The 23459-nt window shown below is 42.6% G+C and overlaps 1 protein-coding gene across 3 annotated transcripts in view; it reads right to left on the bottom strand.

Moving 5' to 3' along the window:
* Positions 1–23459, bottom strand: part of ZNF462 (zinc finger protein 462) — a 106820-nt gene that overhangs the window by 29054 nt on the left and 54307 nt on the right. For all 3 annotated transcript variants that reach the window (XM_044292037.1, XM_044292039.1, XM_044292038.1), the window contains exons 3-8: positions 18040–23372; positions 14611–14775; positions 13743–14026; positions 12849–12967; positions 9430–9609; positions 1049–1316 (exon numbers count right to left, since the gene is read on the bottom strand). In XM_044292037.1, the coding sequence (XP_044147972.1) occupies positions 1049–1316; positions 9430–9609; positions 12849–12967; positions 13743–14026; positions 14611–14775; positions 18040–23372 (6349 nt within the window). The remainder of the gene's footprint in view (positions 1–1048; positions 1317–9429; positions 9610–12848; positions 12968–13742; positions 14027–14610; positions 14776–18039; positions 23373–23459) is intronic.

The following is a 23459-nucleotide window of genomic DNA, read 5'->3' as shown; positions in this document are numbered from 1 at the left end:
ACTATACAGTGGATACAGAGAGAGGGCTTTTTGGCAGTAGGGGTCCTAAATGGGGATCTTTCTCATGTGGATCATATGCGGCCTGCAAATATATGAGTCGTTCCACCACTTTTTGGGATTCCTCCAAAGAGAAAGAATATAAAATTGTACACAATATTACTTGTAACACGGAAGCCGTGAAATATCTGATCACCTGCCCCTGTCATCTAATATATATTGGGATGACTAAAAGAACGCTTAAAGTACGTGTCTTAGAACATCAATAAAATCAATAAAATCTAAGCTGCCTTTGATGTCTCTGAAAAAATGTTGATGGCCTGCAATCTATCCCTTGTCATTTTCGTAAGTACCATGCTTGTAACCCAAGAGGTTTAAAAGTGAGGGGTATAGACAGGATAAGACTTGGATCTAGGGGTGGTGACAAAGAAACTAAATGGATGGTACTGTTGGATACAGTAATTCCAAGGGGCCTTAAAGAGGACCTTTCACTAGTTTAAAAATTAAAAACTAACTATATCAGTGGGCAGAGCGGCGCCCAGGGGTCCCCCTGCACTTACTAGTATGTCTGAGCGCCGCTCCGTTCGCCCGGTATAGGCTCCGGTGTCTGCAGCTCCCTCTGTTGTACTGGGCAGAGTTTTTGTATTAGGCATGTCCCTTGCTGCAGCGCTGGCCAATCGCAGCGCACAGCTAATAGCCTGGGACTCACAGGCTCGGAAAAACCCTTTAAGAAATTGGCATAAGTTATAGCTGAAGTCTGCACCAGTCTCTAGCTGGAGTAGATTTCAGATTCTGGCTCATGGACTGCCTATTGCAGTATCTGGCTCTTAATAAATTAGGCACATCTAATTTATCTAAACAGGGATCAAGACTGGGGTATGAGAATGCCAGTCTTAAAAAAATTTCCCCACTGTCTTTTTTGTGTATTCTACCCCTGGAGTTTTGTAATCTAGAGGTAATACTGCAGGGAGTTAGGAAACGATGTCAACATGGGACATGTATCCTCTGCACAGATATACAAAAGCTCCAATGCACCATATTTTTTTCTTACTTGAAACATGTATAAAAAAAGCAATCTTTGCATTTAAACAGCTTCTTTCCCCCATGTTTGTCCCGGTAGTGACGACGAATACTCTGAATGTAACCAGAAGAAAAGTTACAAAATTCACAGTTGAGGACCGCTTCATCTTTTGGCTCAGGTGCTGAATTGGCCAAAGGAGGAGGAACAGGGCTATTGTTGCTGTTATTTCTGGCTTGAGCAGCTGACTGGTAATGATTGAGCTGCTGCTGAACATCTGGTGGCTCAGAATATAAAGAGTCTGGGAACCACAAACAGAAGAAGGTCAAAGATTAACTTACAATGCCACACAAACACATTAAAAGTTATTAAACAACAAAAGTCAAAGAACATAAGTTAAAATTATGATATACAAGGTGAAAATAACCCAGACATCCTATGCAACTCATGGTTCTTCAGGACATTTTCTTAAAATGATAGCCAATGAGGGACTGCTAAGTAGCAATCTCCTTTTCCCTGTCACAACTTCTGGACATGCACAGGGAGACTGTTCAAATAAGTATAAATTAACTGAATGATATTTTCACTGGTCCACATATGGCAATTATTGCTAATGTATGAAGGCTAGGAATTATTCTGATGTAAACGGTAACTGCTTTGTAGAAATAGAAGTTTACTTATGATTTTATATGTAAGTTACCAAACAAGAGATGTACTGTAAATGTATGAATAAATGTACACCAAAAAATTCTAAACTGAAACCGAACATCAGAGCTGGTATTTGTACATTATATCTGGCTTGGTGAACAGTTGCATAGCAAAGCAAGAAATATGTGAAAATCTGTAAGGTCTCAGAGGATTTTTCTTATATTGCAGAGGCAATTTAATTAGTGCCAACCCATTGGTAATTGCCAGGGATGTTCTCCCTATGGGAAATCCCATAGTTGTGTTTAGTCGTGGACTACATGTTATCACAGATGGAAGGAAATCTACTTCTTACTTTGCATGTTAAGTTGATCTGCTAACACATATATTCAGCATGCATTTTCTATGTCATATAGTGGAATCTGTAATACGTTACATTGTCTAAAACTAACAGGAGAACATTGCCTAGGGGCAGCCCTGTTGCTCAAGGCCTTGCTTGCATTTTTTGCTCATGCTTAGGGACTGGGACAGTGATGCAATGTTTGATTGGTGCTTGCTGAATACATCAGCTACTTAACTCTAGCATTAAGATACTTGAATAGATTTAAATACTCTTGGCTGGTTTCTATAGAATTGCTGTAATCTACATATTTACTTATCATGTATTGATCCTGAATGACATTCTGTCTTATAGTCCTCTGGCATGACATTGCTGAGAGAAATGTGAATGCAGTACCCTACAGTGGACTGCATTATAGAAGCTCAGCAAATCTATAAGACTAGGGCTAAATGGCGACATTTGGCACGCGACAAAAAAGTCGCAAATTTCAAGAAATGAAGCCAGGTCGGATTTGCAGCATGTTGTATGGCGACACCATTGAAAACGAGATTTTTGTATAACTTACCAGTAAAATCTCTTTCTCGCTCTTCCTTGGGGGACACAGGAACTCTTGGGTATAGCTTATCTCCATAGGAGGCGTGACACTAAGTAAAAGACTGTTAAGCCCCTCCTCCAGCAGCTATACCCTCAGCCTGGAGAGAAAGACTTCCAGTTATGTGCCCAAGTAGTGAAAGACAAAGGCAAGGAGTAACCAAACCAATACCAACAAGTCAGAAAAAAACAATGGGTGGGCGCTGTGTCCCCCAAGGAAGAGCGAGAAAGAGATTTTACTGGTAAGTTATACAAAAATCTCGTTTTCTCGCCCAATTCCTTGGGGGACACAGGAACTCTTGGGACGTTCAAAAGCAGTCCACAAACAGGGAGGGACCATAATCCAAGGCGAACCAAGCACCCTAGACATTAAGGCACCGCCGCCTGCAAGACCAAGCGGCCCAAAGCAGCATCCGCCGAGGCATAAGTGTTCACCCTGTAAAACTTGGTGAACGTGTGCAAAGAAGACCAGGTGGCCGCCTTGCACAGCTGTTCAGCCGAGGCACGATTACGCTGAGCCCAGGAAGCCCCGACCGCTCTGGTAGAATGAGCGGTAACACCAAAGGGCGGTTCCCTGCCCCGAGCACGGTAAGCCTCAACGATAGCCATTTTGAGGAAGCGGGCAACAACCACCTTAGACGCCGCCAGCCCCCTGCGCGGACCCTCCGGAATCACCAACAGAGAATCCGAGCGTCGAAAGGGTCTGGTCACATCCAGGTAGATCCTGAGAGCCCGAACAACATCCAGACGGTGAAGTTCCCGCTCCCGGGGATGCGACGGGGACGGACACAGAGAAGGAAGGACAACATCTTCATTCAGGTGAAAGGCGGACACCACCTTTGGAAGAAAATCCGGAACTGGGCGGAGAACCACCTTGTCCTGGTGAAAAACCAAGAAGGGCTCCACGCAAGAAAGAGCCGCCAACTCAGACACACGCCGAAGAGACGTGATAGCGACGAGAAAGAAAACTTTGCAAGACAACAAGCGAGGGGAAACCTTGCGCAGAGGCTCGAAAGGGGAAGATTGAAGAGCCGTCAGTACAACGTTAAGATCCCAAGCAGGAATGGAAGGGCGATAGGGGGGAGCACAGTGAGCAACCCCCTGAAGAAAGGTCTTAACTGGACCGAGCGGAGCCAGAGGGCGCTGAAAAAGGACCGAAAGAGCCGAAATCTGACCCTTCAGGGTACTGAGACCCAAGCCCAGATCCAGACCAGACTGCAAAAAGGATAAAACCGTAGGAAGGGAAAACCGCAGAGGAGGAATCCCCAAGGCCTCGCAGAAGGCCAAATAGGCCCGCCAGGTACGGTAATAAATCCTGGACGAGGCCGGTTTACGCGCACGAATCATGGTACGGACCACGTCAGCAGAAAACCCCCGCCGCGTCAGGACCGCGGTTTCAATAGCCACGCCGCTAAACGTAGCGACCCTAAATGCTGGTGGAAGATCGGCCCCTGAGAGAGGAGGTCTTCTCTGAGAGGCAGAGGCAAGGGAGCGTCTGCCAGAAGCAACATAAGGTCGGCGTACCAAGGACGACGCGGCCAGTCCGGGGCTATCAGGATTGCTGGCGTGCCCTCCGCCGCAATCTTCCGAAGGACCCGTGGAAGAAGAGGCAGGGGCGGAAACACGTAGAGGAGCGAAAACTCCGTCCAGGGGAGGACGAGCGCGTCCGTGCCGTAAGCGTCCGGATCCTTGGCCCTGGCCACGTAGGTGGGAAGTTTGTGGTTGAATCTGGAGGCCATGAGATCCACGTCCGGACGACCCCAACGGAGACAAAGAGACTCTAAGACGTCGGGGTGCAGAGACCACTCCCCCGGGTCGATCGTCGTCCGGCTGAGGAAATCCGCCGCCCAATTGTCCACCCCCGGGATGTAAATGGCCGAAAGGGCAGGAACATGAACCTCCGCCCAGCGAAGGATCAGAGACACCTCCCTCATCGCCGCCGCGCTGCGAGTGCCCCCCTGGTGATTTATGTACGCCACAGCCGTGGCATTGTCCGATTGGACCCGAACAGGGCGACCCTGAAGCAACGAAGTCCAGTGTCGGAGCGAGAGGAGGATGGCCCTCAGCTCCAGAACATTGATCGGCAGTCTGGACTCCGATGGAGACCAAGTGCCCTGGACGGACCGAGGAGGAAACACTCCCCCCCAACCCCGCAGACTGGCATCGGTGGTAATCACCAGCCAAGTCATTGGCAGGAAAGACTTCCCCTGGAGAGGGGTCCGCAGCCACCAGAGGAGAGAGGAACGAACCTGGGGGGAAAGGGGAAAATGCCGATCCAGACTCTCCTGGGACTTGTCCCAGGCGGACAGAATGGCCGTCTGAAAGGTGCGGGAGTGGTACTGTGCGTAAGGAATCGCCTCGAAGCAGGACACCATCTGTCCCAGGACCCGCATGCTGAACCGGAAAGAAGGACGGCGGTGGGACAGAAGGCTCTGAACCGACCGATGGAGGAGCTGGCGCTTTTCCAACGGAAGCCGAACCACCGCTGAATCCGTATCCAGCAGCATCCCCAGAAAGACCAATTGCCGGGAAGGAACAAGAGAGGATTTGGGTAGGTTGATAACCCAACCGAACCGGCGCAAGGTTTGCAGCGAGAGATCCACACTGGCGGAAGTCAGTGACAGAGAAGGCGCCTTGATTAGGAGGTCGTCCAGATACGGAAGTAGAAAAACTCCCCTGGAACGAAGTAAGGCGAGGACCGGGGCAAGGACCTTTGTGAAAACACGAGGGGCCGTCGCCAGCCCGAAGGGAAGGGCAACGAACTGGTAGTGGTCGGACCCCACTGCAAAACGCAGAAAGCACTGATGACACCGTGCGATTGGAATATGAAGGTAGGCGTCCTGGATGTCGATGGAGGCCAGGAACTCCCCCTGTTCCAGAGAGGCCACCACCGACCTGAGAGACTCCATCCGGAATCGCTGAAGACGAAGGAAGCGGTTCAGTCGTTTTAGATCCAGAATGGGACGCACCGAACCTTCCTTCTTGGGGACCACAAAAAGGTTCAAATAGAACCCCTTGAACCTGTCTCCCATAGGAACCGGGGCGATGACTCCTTTGTCCAGAAGGGAGTGAACGGCAGCAAAGAAATCGGCCGCCCCTCGGGAATCCTGGGGAACCCGGGAACGAAAGAACCGAACTGGGGGAAGGGACGCAAACTCGAGTTTGTACCCGGAAGACACAACCTCTAGGGCCCAGGCGTCGGAGACGTGCGCCTGCCAGAAGTCCCTGAACAGGAGGAGACGTCCCCCCACCCGGGTGGGTGGGGGCGCACCTTCAGGCGGGGGCCTGCTTGGTCGCAGGAGCGCGAGCAGGTTGTGATTTGCGCCAGGAGGGCTGGGTCCGAAAAAAGGTTTTTTTACGCCTGTCCTGGACAGGGTTAGCGGATGGACCCGAAGCGGTGCGAGGAGCGGGAGCCCTACGAGAAGACCTGAAGCGGGAGAAGGTGGGACGACCACGAGTGGAGCTCCTAGCCTTAGATTGGGGAAGATGGGTACTCTTCCCCCCCGTGGCTTCAGAGATGATTTCATCCAAACGGGTCCCGAACAAACGAGAACCAGAGAAGGGAAGGCTAGTAAGAGACCGCTTTGACGCGGCGTCCGCCGACCAAACCTTTAACCAAAGCTCCCTCCTAGCCGAAACGGCCAGGGCAGACGAACGGGCAATGAGAGCCCCCGCATCCAGGGATGCTTCACATACAAATTTACCAGCCTGAACGATAAGTTGAGCCAGAGCACGGAGGTCTTGAATAGGGACGTCGGATTCAAGCTCCAGATCCAGCTGAGACGCCCACTCTGAAACCGCTTTTCCAGCCCAAGCGGAGGCAAAGACTGGCCTAAGAGCGGACCCGGAGGCCGAAAAGATACCCTTTGTAAGGGCCTCTATACGGCGATCCTCAGTGGATTGTAAGGAAGAACCATCTGCGACGGGAATAGCCGTGCTCTTGGACAAACGGGCCACAGGGGGGTCGACCTTAGGAGGTGACGCCCAGTTTGTAATGCAATCCGCCGGGAACGGATAACAAACATCTAACTTTTTCGGCGGGGTAAAACGTGCATCAGGACGGGCCCAGGCCTTAGAAACCACTGACGAAAAGTCAGCATGGAGGGGAAAAACCGCAGACGCCTGCTTCTGGCGAAAAAAGGAAACACTGTTTTTTTCAGGATCAGGAGGATCATCGTGAATCTTAAAGGTATCACGGATATTGTTTATAAGATGGCCCACGGCGGAAGCCAGCTTTGAAGGCAGTGCCGAATCCATATCCCAATCGGAATCAACCAGCTCCCCTTCAGAGGGCAAATCCTGCAATGAGGAAGGACCCGACTGAGAGCGCACCCTTGGGGGGGATACCGAAGCATCCGAGGATGACCGGTGATCCGCCCTTGACCGCTTCTGGGATTGACGGGCTCTGGAGGAGTCGCCTGCAGAGAGAGACTCAGACGGGTCGGCTAAGACAGCGGACCCGGAGGGCCCAGCAGGGGAATCATCCGGCTGCGACAAGGGCAACACATCTGCAAGTCGGCCCACAACGCTAGTGAGACTAACCACAGCCTGGGAGAGGGATCTAGCCCAGTCAGGGGGATCCAAGAGGCCAGGGGGTGACACAACAGATGGCGGACCCTGCGATGGGTCTTTGCAAAGCGAGCAATGCGGGTCAGACTGCCCTTGAGGAAGGGGCGCCTTACATGCGGTGCAGGTATGATACCAAGGTCCCACAGGCACTAAGGGGTCAGACATGTTGGTAGGAGCAATATAAAAAAACTGCGTCCAGTCAGGGGGCTGCAGTGGAGGAAAGGGTCAACAGTCCTACCAGGTCACAGAGGAAGCAGACGGCAGCGGCAGCAGCAGAAGAACGGCGGCGGCAACCAGAGCAATGATCCGTCCTGCAGTGAGAATCACAGTAGCACGCAGGCACGAGAGGAGGCGGGACTAGTGAGGCGCGGGAAGAAGGACGTCCGGCCCCTGACTGAAGACCAGCAGGACGCGGCAACGAAAACTCCGCCCCCCCGCCGAACACATTTTCGCGCGCGCACGCAATTCAATCCCGCATCCAAAACACCACATGTCCCACAATGTCCCCCGCCGCAGCGGAAGCGAAAGGTAGGAGCCGAAAGGAGGACAGGGGTAGGCGTCCTGTAAGAACAACGGCCCTGCGCGAACAGCGGTCGCATATACCCGGCCGCTCCTAACAACCCTCCCCCATGAGCGCCGCTCAGTACCGACAGGGCGCCAGGCCGCCCCCGAATCGGAGCAACGAGGCCTAGCAGAAAACGGGGGAGCACAGACGGAACGGAGGGGAGGAAGTCCTACCAGGTCACAAGGGAGGGGGGGGGGGGGAGCGGAACGGCTGCACTAGCCACCTCACCATGCGATGTCTTCACCCTCTTGTCCATCCAGCTGGGGACGCCCCTTCAGCCACTGGCACAGAAGTGACAGTAGCTGGAGAGGGGCTTGCAGGTGGGCGACCCAGTGCTGGCGGGATGCAGGGGAGCATGAGCTGCCCTGGTCCTCCTTTTCTTCTGTGGGGGAGGCAGCAGGGCGGATAACCGGCCCTGGCGCAGCTCAACCCCGGGAAAACAGAGAAGTCTACTGCGACTCTGTTGTCCCTGTGGAAAAAAATCAAGTAAAAAAAATAAAATTAAAAATTAAAAAATTAAAATCTTCTCAAAGACAACTCTGCAGTGCAGAGAGTGTCTTGCCTCCTTGACACTAAGCAAAAAACTGGAAGTCTTTCTCTCCAGGCTGAGGGTATAGCTGCTGGAGGAGGGGCTTAACAGTCTTTTACTTAGTGTCACGCCTCCTATGGAGATAAGCTATACCCAAGAGTTCCTGTGTCCCCCAAGGAATTGGGCGAGAAATACATTTTATGAGATGTTGCACGACTTTCTTGTCACGCAACAAATGTCGCTGTATAGGTGTACCCTTTTTTGTTGCGTGACTGGCTGTCACTCGACACATGTAGCCCTAGCCGAAGACGGGTATGCTTAAAAGCAAGCTTGTTGACTGTATCCTATAGCAACTAGCAGTACATAATGAGTCAATGTATTTACAAAGTTATTCAACTTTTAATACAGAAAATATATAAAACTTATAATGGTGTTTAAACGTGAACAAACACTTTAAAGCAGTGGGAAAAAAACTTGTGTAGTGCAGAAGACAATGTGCAGAAAGCAGTTTATCTACCAGTTGACATTTTCCAGGGGAAATGTGATCTACACATATGCTTGCCAAAGCAATTAGGTGAGTTTCCAAAAATAAATGAAACAATATGGTACAGTGAAATATGATGAAGAGCATTCTCTTGCTATACAGTATTTTATAACTAAGATCCTTGCTTACCTCTAAAATACGGTAACCTTTTCACTGACATTTGGGGGGTTTAACTTCAACTCACTTCAATCAATATGTATCTAATGTATCTTAAAATCAGAATCCCATATAAAGGGGTATTCTAAACTCAAACTTTTTTCCCAATCAATTCACTACTGTAAACCACAACATAGCAATTTCTTAAAGTATGGAAACTACCCCTGCTCTCTGCTCTCTGTGGTGGTCACATGCAGAGCTGTTCCAAGGGAACAAGAAAGTTAAAGCAATGCCTATTGGAAAAAGTAGCCCCACCATTTAAGCAATGGGATGAAAATGGCACACAGTGACAATACAGGTACCGACAGGATCTTTTTTTAACAACAATGGTATGTAGAAATATGTTTACGATGCCAATAAATGATTATAAATGATTAGCTGTTTATTTTTTTTCTGTCAAAAAAACGTTAATATATCAATCATGTACAGAACAGTGTGAACTAAAGTAGGCACGTCAGTTTATGGGAGTTCTTACCAAGTAGTCTAGGTTCTTTTCCTATTCGTGAGCTTTGCTTAGCACGTGGGCCATTAGGAGGCAGACTGCGTAGTTTTGGCAATGTAAGTGCTTTTCCATGATCGTTTAATGAGTGATCCTTTAACTGGCTGATTGTCATGGTTGTTACTGGGCAAAAAGAGCATTTGTAGCCATGTTCGCCTAAAATTAACACGTTTGATTATTATACATCAGGTTCAAAAGTACCCCAATGGCCAATATGGCATAATTCTCAAACACTTAATATACATGTACCTAACAACCTGTATCTATCTATAAATATATATATCTATCTATAAATGAACTGAACTCCACGGCACTTCCAAAATCAAACGTGTGTTTATTCTCCAAGTGAATAAACACTGTGGAGTTCAGTTCATTTATATATGGTTAATTTATATATATGTGGCCTCTACAGCCGCTGGCACTCTGCTTCTACTTTTTCTACTGCTGTGCTGCTTGCCTTTTTGCTATATATATATATATATATATATATAGTGAGGCAGCACAGAGGGTTCAATCAGTAGAAGGGTCCAAAGGATAACCCAAAGGATAACCAGTCCTTGTATACAAAATATCAAAAAAAGGCAACACTCCAAGGATAAAATGAAAAAACAATCACCCTTTATTCACCCATGTGGGCAGCGCAACGTTTCGGCTCAGCACTAGAGCCTTTCTCAAGCAAGAAAAAGGCTCTAGTGCTGAGCCGAAACGTTGCGCTGCCCACATGGGTGAATAAAGGGTGATTGTTTTTTCATTTTATCCTTGGAGTGCTGCCTTTTTTTGATATTTTATATATATATACACAGCATTTGGAAAGCATTCAGACCCTTTCACTTTTTTCACATTTTGTTGTTGCTAAAATAAAAAATGAAAATGGTTTTTCCCCATAACAAAGTGAAAACAGAATGTTAGAAATCTTTGATAATTTATTGAAAAGGAAAAACTAAAATGTTGCATCAACGTAAGTATTCAGACCCTCTGCTCAGAATTTAGTTAAAGCACCTTTGGCAGCAATTACAGTCTCCAGTCTTATGATGGCACAAGGTCACACCTGGATTCGGGGATTTTCTGACATTCTGCTCTCAAGCTCTGTCAGGTTGGAAGGGGACTGTCGGTAGACAGCCATTTTCAGGTGTCTCCAAAAATGTTCAATTGGGTTCAAGTCAAAGTTCTGGTTGGGCCACTCAAGGATATTCAGAGAGTTGTCACTGAGCCACTCCTGTGGTGTCTTGTCTGTGTGCATAAGGTCATTGTCTTCTTCGAAGTTGACCCAGTCTGCACTCTGGATCAGGTTTTTATTTTAAAAAAGTGCTTCCATTATGGAAGTTCCATGATTACACAGTAGGACCACAGCTATACTCACAGCTCCCTGGTCTTCTGCTGGGTGTCTGCTGTGCTGTGTCCTGATTGTGCACAGCAGAGCAGGAGAGGAAAGTTATTTTATTTGTTTTAAGTCTGATCTGAGGTCAGATGAGGATTGGGGGTCTATTTTGGGGGTTTGATGAAGCTTGGAGGTTTGATCTGAGGTCTGATGAGGATTGGGGGTCTGATGAAGATTGGAGGTCTGATCTGAGGTCTGATGAAGACAGAGGTCTGAATTGGGGATCTGCTGAAGATTAGTAGTCTGATTCAAGATCTGATGAAGACTTGGTTTCTGATGAAAATTAGGGGTATGATCTGAGGTCTGATGAGCATTGGGGGTCCGATGTAATTTTTTTTTCTTATTTTCCACCTCTAAATCCTAGGTTTCTTTACCACCATATTCTGACACCCATGATCTTTTTTTTATATTTCTGTCTATGGTGCTATGTAAGGGCTCATTTATTTGTGGGGCGATCAGTTTTCATTGTTATCATTTTTGTGTATGTATGACTTTTGTTTCACCATGTATTCAATTTTTTTTAGCAACCGAAGAAGCTGATTTAGCTATTTAGATTTTTCCTTTTGCAGAATTCACTATAACTGATGCATACTTTATATTTTCATAGTTTGGACATTTTTGAACACGATACTAACACTGATATTTATTTGGTTTTTGTTTATTTTTATATGAAAGATGAGAAAAAATGTGATTTCAATTTCTAATTCTTGTGTTTTTATTCCATACATATGCTTTCTTTCTTTACTTTTTTAGCTATATTTTTAGGTTGACAGGAACTTTGCAATGGAAGGCCTGGGAACCTTCACAAGTGGAGAGTGTTTAGTTACTGGGTGCAGCTTGTTCCCAGTTAAGGCTAGGGCTACATGGTGACATAATGATAGTTTATGGTGTCGCACTGTAATATGCTGTGACTGCAACACATTTGGATTTTTATGCGACTGTTGTGTCCCAGTCGTCGCATGACGCAGTTCAACTGGCCATGGCATCTGAGGGATTAAATGTCTGTGATTGGAGATGTCTGTGGGCCCCATCTTTAAAGACCAACTTTCGCCATACATGTAGGAGTTAGAAAGGTGCAGTTTTCATTATACAGGGTGATTCAAAAAGGATGGTGGAAAACTAAAGTCCTGTAGTTAAAGTAAAAAATTCTGCTCTTGAAAAATGAAAGCTGTGCTGTGATTGGTTGCTATAGGCATAAAGTTTTCTTTTAGACAGTTGTCATGAATCTGCGCCTTTGTGTACAGGTTATTTTAAAGTTATTCGCAAAGGAACGGATTTAAGATAGCGACATCACAGCAAGAAAAAGCTTTTTTCTTGTGACAGTGAAATTTTCTGAATAAATTTGTTAAATGAGCTCCTCAAAGAAACTGCATTTTGCTGTGCCAGCAATGGAGGTCACATGGAATATTTGTAGGGTATAGATAAAAATTGGATAGAAAATGTGTAGTTTCATGTTAATAACTTTGTGTTATGTTATCTCAATTATTAATACCGAAGCTATAATTTTACACCATTCTTTTTAAATCACCCTGTACATTGATGACAAGCACAAAACCAGAAGGACTTCCTCTTGGGCAGTTTTGACACAGTTAGCACCAAAGTGTTGAAATTAACCTTGTGAACATCACTTAAAATAAATGCTCCATCTGCATTTACCGTGATATTTTTATGAGATTATCATGCTCAAGGTAAGTAATATTCGATCGGAAAGAATTGTGGTGGTGGTGTGGATGATTTTATGTTTGTTTTTAAGTTGACCATAAACATAAGAGAGAAGACATCCACAGACTAACCACAATGGCCGGTCTTTAATAGCAGCTAACGCCACTCGCCCCATTGAAATAAACAAAATATCCAGTCAAAATTGCTAATTTATTGGTGCAGTCTGTTGAAATAGCTACCTATGTGTATAGTAAACTGTATAGTAAACTATATGTATTTTATAATGCATGTCCTCAGACATAAAAACAGGAATCTTTACTTATATAGTAAAAAATACAGGATTTTTAATGCTTACCTCCATGTGCTTTCAAAATGTGCGTTTTCAAACGGCCTTTGTAAGAAGATTTAAAAGGACAATGTTTGCATCTAAATGGTTTGTTATGGCCATGATGATCCTGGATATGTCGATCAAGACTAAAAGAAAAAAGTAAGATATAATAGCCAATTAACACTTATGTGTTCTAACCATTAAAAAATTATCAGTATAATCCTTGGACATATACAAGTAAAAATAACTAGCTATAGTCATCTATAGTTTTGTTTTTTTGTATATAACTGAGATCTTTCATACAAAGGAAAACTGAACATGTACAAAGAAGTGGTAAACGAACATTGCCCTGTCACAAAAATGTGCCACGTGACAATATAGATCAGGTTGCAGTAAAGAGCATCTGACAGCAGTAGTGACCCGCTTCAGCGTGTAGAGAGGGACTAGAAGACAGACAGCAACAAGGAATCAAGGAAGCCTTGGAAAGGAGTGGTGGGGAATGAGTGAGTATGAATTTATTTATTTTTCTAAACATTCAAAGCCTGTATATAAAAATATCGGCCAGACAACTCCTGATCAACTCCAGATCACCATTGACTGTAATAAGGTCTGGTAGTAATCCGGACGCTTTCCGACATAAATGCTGGGTTTCGGCCGGACAAATACCACTGCATGCAGTGTTTTTGTCCGTCCGAACGACGGATTTATGTTGGATCAGGCAGCCGGATCATCTCTGATGGAGATGTGAACACACCCTAAACACAATCTGTCAAAAGCTGGCCATTTATTTTGAGAACCTTTTTGGCAACCTATAAAAAGCCTTATTGCATGATCTCCAGACCAGTACATAGATACAAGCTGAGTAGTTAAAGAAATAAATAGTAGCATAAAAATGTAAAACTATTTTTTTATAGATCTTACTTGTGTCTGAACGCAGAGACAAAAGAGCAGAACTGGCAGTTGTATTTGCCTTCTTTAGCAAACAGGGCCAGTGCCAAGTGACTTCTCTCATGGGAACGCAGACCTTGCATGGACATTAAAACTCGATCACACTGTTTACAAGGGTAGCCACCTGGCCTGCAGCGTTTCGGAAGGGGTACTGGTATGGGCTCTGGTTCAACTTCTGAGCCACCTTCTCCTGCCACTGTACTAGAGTCTACAGGCTCCTCTTGACAATCTTTACTGTCATCTTGGATCGTATCATCCTTTTGTAAGAAAATAGCATAAATCATACTTTGCACTCAAACATTACTATTTTAACATTGAGGTATCAGCACTAAACATGTACTTTGAAATGCCAAGCCATTTCCCTAGTAAGGTACAGCAGCATTTCATAGGTTTGGAAGCCATTTAAAATAGCAATTTTAAATGCCAACAAACAGGAGAAATGGGTTGTATTAGTAAGTGTATTCGACAACGACACATTTACATCAATTGTGTATATAATTAAAATGCATAAAATAGTGGCAAATGCTGCAATAATAATGTAACAACAGCCCTGAATATGCATGTAAAACCTCAACTGAAAGGGAAATGCTTTTAAAACACACACACAGTAATTTGTAGAAATATATATTTTTTTGTGACAGTTGATTATGTTTTTAGAAAAATTATGCTTCTGCTAAACTTATTCTGTACTTGTAGGAATACAAAGTGAGGGCTGTTTAGAATGTTAGTGAGACCAGGACACACTAATTAGACCATCTCCACTGCATTGAGACATGTCAAGGCTACAAGAGAAATAGCTTCAAAATATTTGTGCCTTTAAGAAAGAATTCACTGTTAGTACCTTTAGTTCAGGAGGAAGTAGAGGAGCATTTCCATACTGGACATGTTTGCGAAGATGATTACAGATGGCTCGGAGTGTGGGGTGGACTTCCACGCAGAACTTACATTTGTAGCCCACTACTTTTTCCTTTAATGTCTTCTGCGCTGCCTCTTGACCACTTCCTGTCTGTAACCATATCCAGAAAAATACAATTATATGAGCACTAAAATGGTCATTGTTCATAGTGCAAGGGCCTTATAACCAACGTTTTACACTGTGGCATGAAAGCCCTACTTACACACTAGAGTGCAAAGCATGAGACTTATCTCTGCCCCATCATGTACTGCAAGAAATAATCTAAGCCTATGTCACATAGACCACAAAAAATTCAAATGACACCTGAAGTGCTTTATCTGCTCCTATGTACTATATTGTGTCAATCTATAGCGTAAGGTATGTCCATGAGGTACAGACTAGCTGGGATATGCTGAAGATCAATTGCAGTACTAGGCAAGTGGATGAGACTTTTCATCCACAAGCTGCAGAAATTGACCTATGGCACAGATTTTATTTAATTTCTATTCCATAATGTTTGGGTATTCATTGGGGATTTCACTTCAGTGAAGTAGTCATAATCCACAATAAAATCCACAAGCAATGTACTGTTGTGGATTTTGCTGTGGATTACCTGTATGTCTGTGGCGAGATCCACAAGTGTGGATTTTAAATTAAAGAAGCTAAAAAAAAAATTTTAGGGCCCGGTCACACAGAATATTTTGCTTCCGCCACGTATTGTGCATCAATAGAATAATTCTTTGCAGATTTCTTTTGTAAAACTGCAGAAATTATCAGCAGTAAATCCTACTCGTATGGACCCTTATGGCTGGGCAAAAGAATGTAAGAAACACAAAATAGCTTAGCTGGTATTTTAATGTTACACTAACTGTTAGTTTTTCAATAAAAGGATGACCGAGTAACTGTATCTCCTAATTTTAATTATCATGTCAGCCTTCATTCAGAAAGCAGGTAGATATATTTAATTATATCACTGTTCACAGCAACCACTAACAGACGAGTCCAGAAAGGTGTCTGAGGATAAGAAAACGTGGATGTTTTTTGGATGAAGTTAGGAAACACTTTTTTTAGATGATTTATATCTGATTATTGTATTGTGTCCAGATGATTGTTGCAGGTAGGGGGTAGGAGCATTTATTTCCAACCCAATGATAATCCAAATTTACTATAAGAGGAGAAACCAACAAGCTACCGAGGACCTACATTGCCCTAAACATTATAGCAATCTTCCTGTGTCCCATAAATATACAGTTTCTTATTATGGAGGGAGAATGTAAAATCAAGCCTTTTTTTACCTTTGCGGTTTCAGGTCAAAATAAGAAAAGACATCTTAAAGTTAAATCTATTGGCTTAGATGACATTTTCGTTATCTGAATTTAAAAAAGTGGTTTCTCTATTACTTTATTACACAGTCTGCATGTTCATATTTGTAGCATTCTTTTTGCATATGCCAGCATTACTATTCTTATATTTGACTATTTACTTATTCCTGCAACACAAACTAGTCTGGATATATATAAATTAAAGTTTTATATACTGAACCCAGTTTTTCAATAATACAAGCACTAAGAGTCCATGACACCACTACCACAACCAAATGCATAACACCTTTCTTTAAAGTGGCCACTTTTTACCAAAAGTTACCAAAAGTTTAGAATGCTATATTACAACAAACTGAGTAATACTCACTTTACAGGGATCAGTGGGGAAGTAAAAGAACTCATGTGGTGGGGCGCTCAATAAGCTGAGTATTACTCAGTTTAACATTTTACAGCACTCTAATCTTTGGAAAAAGTTTAACAATATGGAAAGCCCTTTTAACGTCTCATATCTTTTAAGGGCTACAAACAGGACAGAGAAATTTAATCACACAATCGAATGTATCAAGGTCTATGGAAGTTTAGTGGTAAATAGCATAGAGATGACCAACATAGTATGTTTTACTAGTTAAACCAATGTTGAACAGTAGCAGCATAACCAATATATCATGCTGCTATATACATTTTGTTGAAATTAGTTTTTTGGCACCAAGTCTTAAATAGTACCTAGAGGTCTTCCATGGCTTTGCATTTACCTGCACTATGCAGGATATGCAAGTGGTCATTTCCTAACACAATGGCACTGACACTTTCTATACACTATTAGCCACATGTGTAGCATGTATCATTGCTGCACTGACAGGATCTTGCCATTTATCTACCATCTAATACAAACATTTGTATAAACACCTGCTTCCAAATAATGAAATACGCACAAAGAACCAGTAAGGGGAAAAAAAACTGGGTGTTATAGATCTGTCATTAAATAATCAGTAAGCATTATTCGATATTTAATAACCACTTCAAGATCGGGCTGATTAACCCCCTTCCTGACCAGGTGCATTTTTAGTTTTTTAGTTTTTTAAGTACATGCATGTTTGAAAGCCATAACTTGTTTCCCCACTTTGCTATGTAATCCATTTTTGTAGTTTTTCAGTGTTTTTTTAATGTAATTTTTATTTTACTATTTTTTCTATCTTTTATACCCAGGAAAATGTAAAAAAAAATGTGTTTTTCTACAGTTTTTTAGTTTCTATTTTTAACTGCACAAATTGCAACTAAAATACACCCTCTTTTGATATAGAGGATGTATGGGTTATATTCATGAGGGTGGGGCTAGAAGCTGTGGTGTGGCATGTGATAGTGTTTTTTGTTCTATTACTTAATTTTATTTTAAACTTAGCGTGTCTACAGCATGTTCTGGCCCCATAGAAATTAAAGCGGCTTGCATAAAAAAACACGGAAGGCATCTGGATACAATCCGTTGCAATGCATTTTTCACTGATGGTTGCTAGGAAATGTTAAGTGTTAAAACGCCTCAAAAACTGATCGCATCCACACAAAAAAACAAACAAACACTGAACGCAATTGCAGTTTGGACACACCCTGACTCATTCCATATAGCTTGTGTGAAACAAGCATAAATGTTCTTCTCCCTGAGTACTGAATTTTGCAGTACTTGTGGCTGTTATCATCTTTGTTACAGTGCTCATCAGAGCCCCCTACACATAAGAGAAATGTTAGGTGAGTGCCCGATTTTCAGCAAGACCAGCTGGCTATGTCCCCAGACAGATTATTGTCAGGGGAAAATAGGTTCGGACATTCTGAACTTCAACACCAGAACCTATTTTTCATTCAGATCAGTTGGCTAAACACTCGTTCGGCCAACAGTTATCTTCCTCAACCTTCCCATAAGCATGCTTATTTCAATAGGGAGACAAGGCTCTACCTGACACCATCTCCCAACACAATCCCTTATCTTCAATACCCTAACCTTATAAAAGATACACTTCACTTTAATATTAATGAAACAGATATTCAATTATATAAATCTTACCTTTTCTTGTTTGCCCTCTACAGAAACAATATTGCAATGTTTTTGCCTGCTTAAAAGTTGCTTCCGTCTTTCCTGACGTTTCGCACGTTTCTGGAATTCCTCAATGTGAGATGTTAAGTGGCAAGTCAGTTCAGCAATACTATTTAATTTGGTATTACAATGTTTGCACTGATATGTGGTGGTATAGGAACGAGTGCCTGTTGTGCCCAATATTGAAAAGTCTCGCTTTATGTCCTTGCTGTGATGATCTGTATAGTGCATGCACAGGAGATCAGCTGTGCTAAATGACAGCTTGAAGCACTTAATGCATCTAAATGGAAGCAGTTCTGTTTCATTACTTTCCGAATCATCAAATGGGGCCTCTATTTCAGGGTTATCATCAGGAGTACTTTGAACGTCATGTTTTTCTGAGTACACAGGTGTGAAGAACTGTTCAAGTTTACTTGCATGTGTCTTTTTAGGGAAGACTCCAGGGTGTCTTTTTATGTAATGTGACACAATTCCTTTCTTGCTATACGATTGAAATGTACAGAGAGAACATTTTTTCCTTTCAATTGCCTTCTTCAGATCATCGTTCAGCTCAGATGAGCCCTCTTTCTGTGGTGAGGTAAGGACTACCTTGTTTGATTGATCATCAACTGTTCTAGATGCTGCTAAGCAGTGAGTATAGTAAGCATCTATGTCATGCCGCTTCTGATAGTGAGCTGCTAGACCTTTGCGAATTGGATTTGTATAGGAACAGAGGGCACATTTAAACAAATTGTTTTTGCCCTCTGGTTGCGCTCGAACATTATTGTGTTTGATGCGGTAGTGCCTAGCTATACCTTTTCTTGTTGAGCAAAAATATTTGCATAATTGACATTTGAACAGTGTGTGTGATGCCATATTTTTACGCGGTCTAAAGTCTAAAAGGTCAGTAACTTCACCAGGTTCTAGAGTAACAATCGTTTGATGTGGCTGATCATCAACTGGAGTATCCGGTTCAGTGCTAGAAATTTCATTTGGAGATATTTGTGAAATCATGTCTGGTTCTGGCTCATTATGGTATTTTTCATAGTGAATCTTTAATTTTTCTAGAGTGCCATGGGTGTAGGGGCATATTTTACATCTGTAGGCACCATATCCTTGTTTAAATATTCTATTATTTTCTTCAGCATCATTTTGGGCAGATTCATGAGGTGGTTCCACATCATGAACAAAATCTTCAGCAGTGACCTTTATTAATGGGTGTCGTTTTTGGTAGTGGGTAAGAACGCCATGAATACGAGTGTTGATATAAGGACAATGTCTGCATTTATAAACTGCTCCAGGATTAATGTCTACATCTTGGGCAAAGTCTGCAGCTTTAACTTTCATGCCAGGGTGTTTTTTCCCATAATGAGTTAGCAGACCATGTAAATTGTTGTACTCGGATAAACACACAGTACATTGATAAGGTGATGAAGTAAGTGCAGAGGACAATTGTGAAGGCTTCTCCTGTAATACAGTGGAATTGTCTACTCTCTCCATGTGAGGTTCAACAGGAATGGAATCTTTCTGAATAATGTGGGACTCCGAGGACATTGCTTCTTCAGAATTTGAATTCTGTATAGCATCCTTCTCCTTAATGATATCAAGAAGTACAGATTCATCACCTTTCAGAACCCAAGGATGCACAGCTTGATAGTGATTAGTGATATCCCAAATAGAAGGGGCTTCAAATGTACAATCTCTGCACTTATAAGACTTTAACTCGGGAGCTGGCTGCACAGGCACAGGGTCTGGGCCAGCACACAGTTTTGTTGCCATGTAGGTATAATCCACATAGTGCTCTGGATGTCTTCTTTGATAATGCTCTAGAAGACCACTAGGCTCTGAATGTGAATAAATACACCACTCACAGTGATAACCAGCTTCAATGAAGCCATCCAAAAATGCCCACTTCAATATTAAAGTCACCGTAGCCTTAAAACTAGGATGGTCTTTTTTCATATGCTTTCTTAGAGCATAGACATAAGGGGTTGAAAATGAACACTGTCTACATTTTAGGGTTCGAAGTTTAGCCTTCTCAGGCTCATTATTTAAAGGAGAACTTTGAGTGTTTGTGCTGGGTCTCTTTTGGCCGTGCTCACAGAGACTTCTTATAGCAGCTGTGTGTTGTCTAATAACATCAGCATTTACTTTATAATCTCTGTGCTTCTTCTGGTAATGAATAAGAACTCCTTTGACAGTTTGATTGCCATAGTCACAGTGTTGACAAAAGAACATTTCATTTTCTTTTGGTTGAACAGTACCTTTTTTGGTGCTGTACATAGTTGTAGATTGTTTACTAAGTATGTATTGCTGAGGATCTGCATTTCTCATGGTCTCAGAATTTGGAGGTACCTGTCTAATGTACTTTGCAGTGACTTTAATTTCAGGATGCCGTTTCTGATAATGAACTAATACACCAACAACAGAACGGTTACTGTATGAACAATGCTTACAGTAATATAGTTCAACATTTTCTTCTGGGGCAGAAGCCACAGTGGCAGAATTTGCAGCTATAGAAGATCCTCCATCAAAAGCTAGTTGAGAAATAGCTGTACCACTGTCCACAGTGACAACGCGCATTGTTTTTTGAATCCTAAAGTAGGATGCTTTTTCATCAGGATGCTTTTTTTGATAGTGAACCAAAACGGAATGCATGTTTGGACTAGCAAATCCACACACATCGCAATCATAAACTACAACATTATTAACAGCAGCATTCTTCTGAGTATCATTCTCTGTAGGAAATGACTTTGTAGTACTTGCTTGTGGTGTACTTTTATTAAAGGTTGCTGAACTGTTCATTCCATGCCCTGAAGGTGTAGAGGTTACCATGTTTTTAGGTGCAGAATTCAGAATTTCTCTTAATGTTTGTGATTCAGCATTGAGCTCCTCTTGTCTTTCAACAACATAACTTGAAAATATCATTGCATTATTGATTTTAACTGTAGGGTGCATTCTTTGGTAGTGTGGCATTAAGCTTCGAACATTAGGACTTGTGTAAGAGCAAAAGCGACATCTATAGATGAGATCTGAATGGTCAAAGTTAAGCACATTCATTGCTTCTGGATGATGCTCTGAGTAATGTTGTTGCAAATCCTCAAAATTATTATAGTCTATATAGCATTCAAGACAACGGTATACTGCACTATGATCGTTAGGATCCAAAATATACCTAAAACTGAATTTAATATAGGGATGCATGCGCTGATAATGAGTGCTAACACTACGTGCAGACTTATTGCTAAAGTCACAGTGTTTGCAATAATACAATCTTCCTGACTCCTCAGTATACTCAGAATTTTCATTGTTTTGGTCACTTTCACCATACTGGTTAGACTGATTGAAACCAATAGATGAATTTAGATCTTGTTCTTTAAAGCCAACTGACTGAAAGTAGTAATCCTCATCATCATCTGACAGTGTTAATTCAATTTCTGCACCGTTGGCTGCTGAATAATTATGTTGGATATTTCTAAAGTTGATATTTTTTTGAGACATGCCAATATCCCTATTCCATAGTTGTTGGATAGAATACTGATCAGCAGTCTCCAATTGTTCGGATGGATCTTCCTCTTTGTCTAGTTCTACCTCTATTTCTACTTCATTCTCTTCCTCATCTTCATCGTCCTCCACATTAATGACTGCATCTTCTTGTTGCTTAGTTTGGCTAATCTTGCTTTGTAGATTGCTTGCAATTTCATCAATTCTTGTTCTTTTCTTTGCAGGTGATAAATCCAAAGGAAAATCATTTGAAATTTTCCGGGACGTTTTTGCAACAAAATTGTTTTTTGAAGATAACCCCAAAATAGAAGTCTGGCTCTTTCGCACAGTTCCAGAATTGCTAGAATCTAGTTCGTTATCTTGTATTTGCTGTATCACATTGCTATTGTTTGGCATATTGTCACAGAAGGAATGTTTATGCTGCTGGTGAACACGCAGCCCTTTTAAGGTGGTTGTGGAGTAATTGCACATTGTACACTTGTATGGGTTCTGCTGAGAAGTTTCTGGCATGTTTCCAGATTTTCTACCATTTATATTACCAGTTTCATAAGCTTCATTTAATTGAGTAGATATATTTTCACTTAGTGTACTTATAGGATCCCAATCAGGAGATGCACCGCTGTGACACTGCTTGTGTGCCCCAAGCTTTAATGGGCTTTTGCATGAAAATGGACATTCATCACATTTGTAAACTGCGGTCTTTCCAGATAAGTGAATATTTTCAATATGGCGGGAGATACTCCTGCGATGCATTGTAAGAAATGGACAAAAAGGGCACTGAAATCTGTTCATAAATCTTCTAAAAGGAATTCCCTTTGTCTCCAGCAATTTGTTGTTTTCAGATCCCAATAAGGGTTCCCCTGACATGTCATGATGGTCCATTGGGCCAAAACCATTTTCACCATCCATTTCAATATAGTCCTCATCAGAACTTGAATCATTTAACAAGCTATTCTCATCCATATCGACCAAGGAATTGGACTTTTCTGGAATTACATAAGATCTTTCTGATAAATTCAAAATGCCAACATTTGAAGGATATTTAGGTTTCACTGGAACATATGACATTGACTGATACTTGGATGTGTTGCCTCCTGGAAGATTACTTATAGGGCTTCTATAACTAGGCATATTTGCACTAGGTAGCTCATGGGTTGTCATGTTTAGTGGCATGTAGCTAGGCCCAGGACTAGACATTTGTGAACTTTTAGTTTGTAGATCTGACATGTTTAGCCCATCTTGACGTAAACTTGACAATATTTTGACCATCCCGCGATGTTTTTTCATCATATGGTCACACCAACGCTCCCGTCTTGGCGTTTGGTAGCTACACCATTCACAGCAAAAGTTTCCCCTAGACTTTGTCAGAGGTTTCACCATGGATTCAAGTATACTTCGCTCTACTACTTCAGCTGGCAATTCCTTACATGTTTCTTGAATTGACAATGAAGTAGAAGTACTCTGAGACATGGAAGGTGATAAACTTTCTTTCAAGCTATTCTTGTGGTACATTTTTTGATGCTTAATTATTCTTGCTCTTCTAGGTGACTTGTAGGTGCAAAACTGGCATGAGAAAACTTTTCCAAATCCATCATGCAGCATAATGTTATAATTTCCAGAGGCCCCTGTATTTCCACTAGCATGTCCATGGACCTTCCTGGTATGTTCCACTAGAAGATATTTAGATCGAAAATAGCGAACACAAAATTTACATTGGAAAAACTTATTTGTTGGTTTGGAACTGCTAGCAGATGACAATCCATAAAAACCAGGACTGGGACTGTAGTATGATCCAGTGGGTGCCTGATGAGTATTCTGGCCTGAAAAAAAGTTAAAAATTAAATTAAAATAATCTAAAACATTTAAAGATATGTTTACAGTGTGAACTTGTATTAAAAATTAATGTT

This window comes from Bufo gargarizans, chromosome 4 (assembly GCF_014858855.1).
Source record: "Bufo gargarizans isolate SCDJY-AF-19 chromosome 4, ASM1485885v1, whole genome shotgun sequence".
In the NCBI taxonomy this organism is placed as follows: Eukaryota; Metazoa; Chordata; class Amphibia; order Anura; family Bufonidae; genus Bufo; species Bufo gargarizans.
This window is presented reverse-complemented; position numbering and strand designations above follow the sequence as displayed.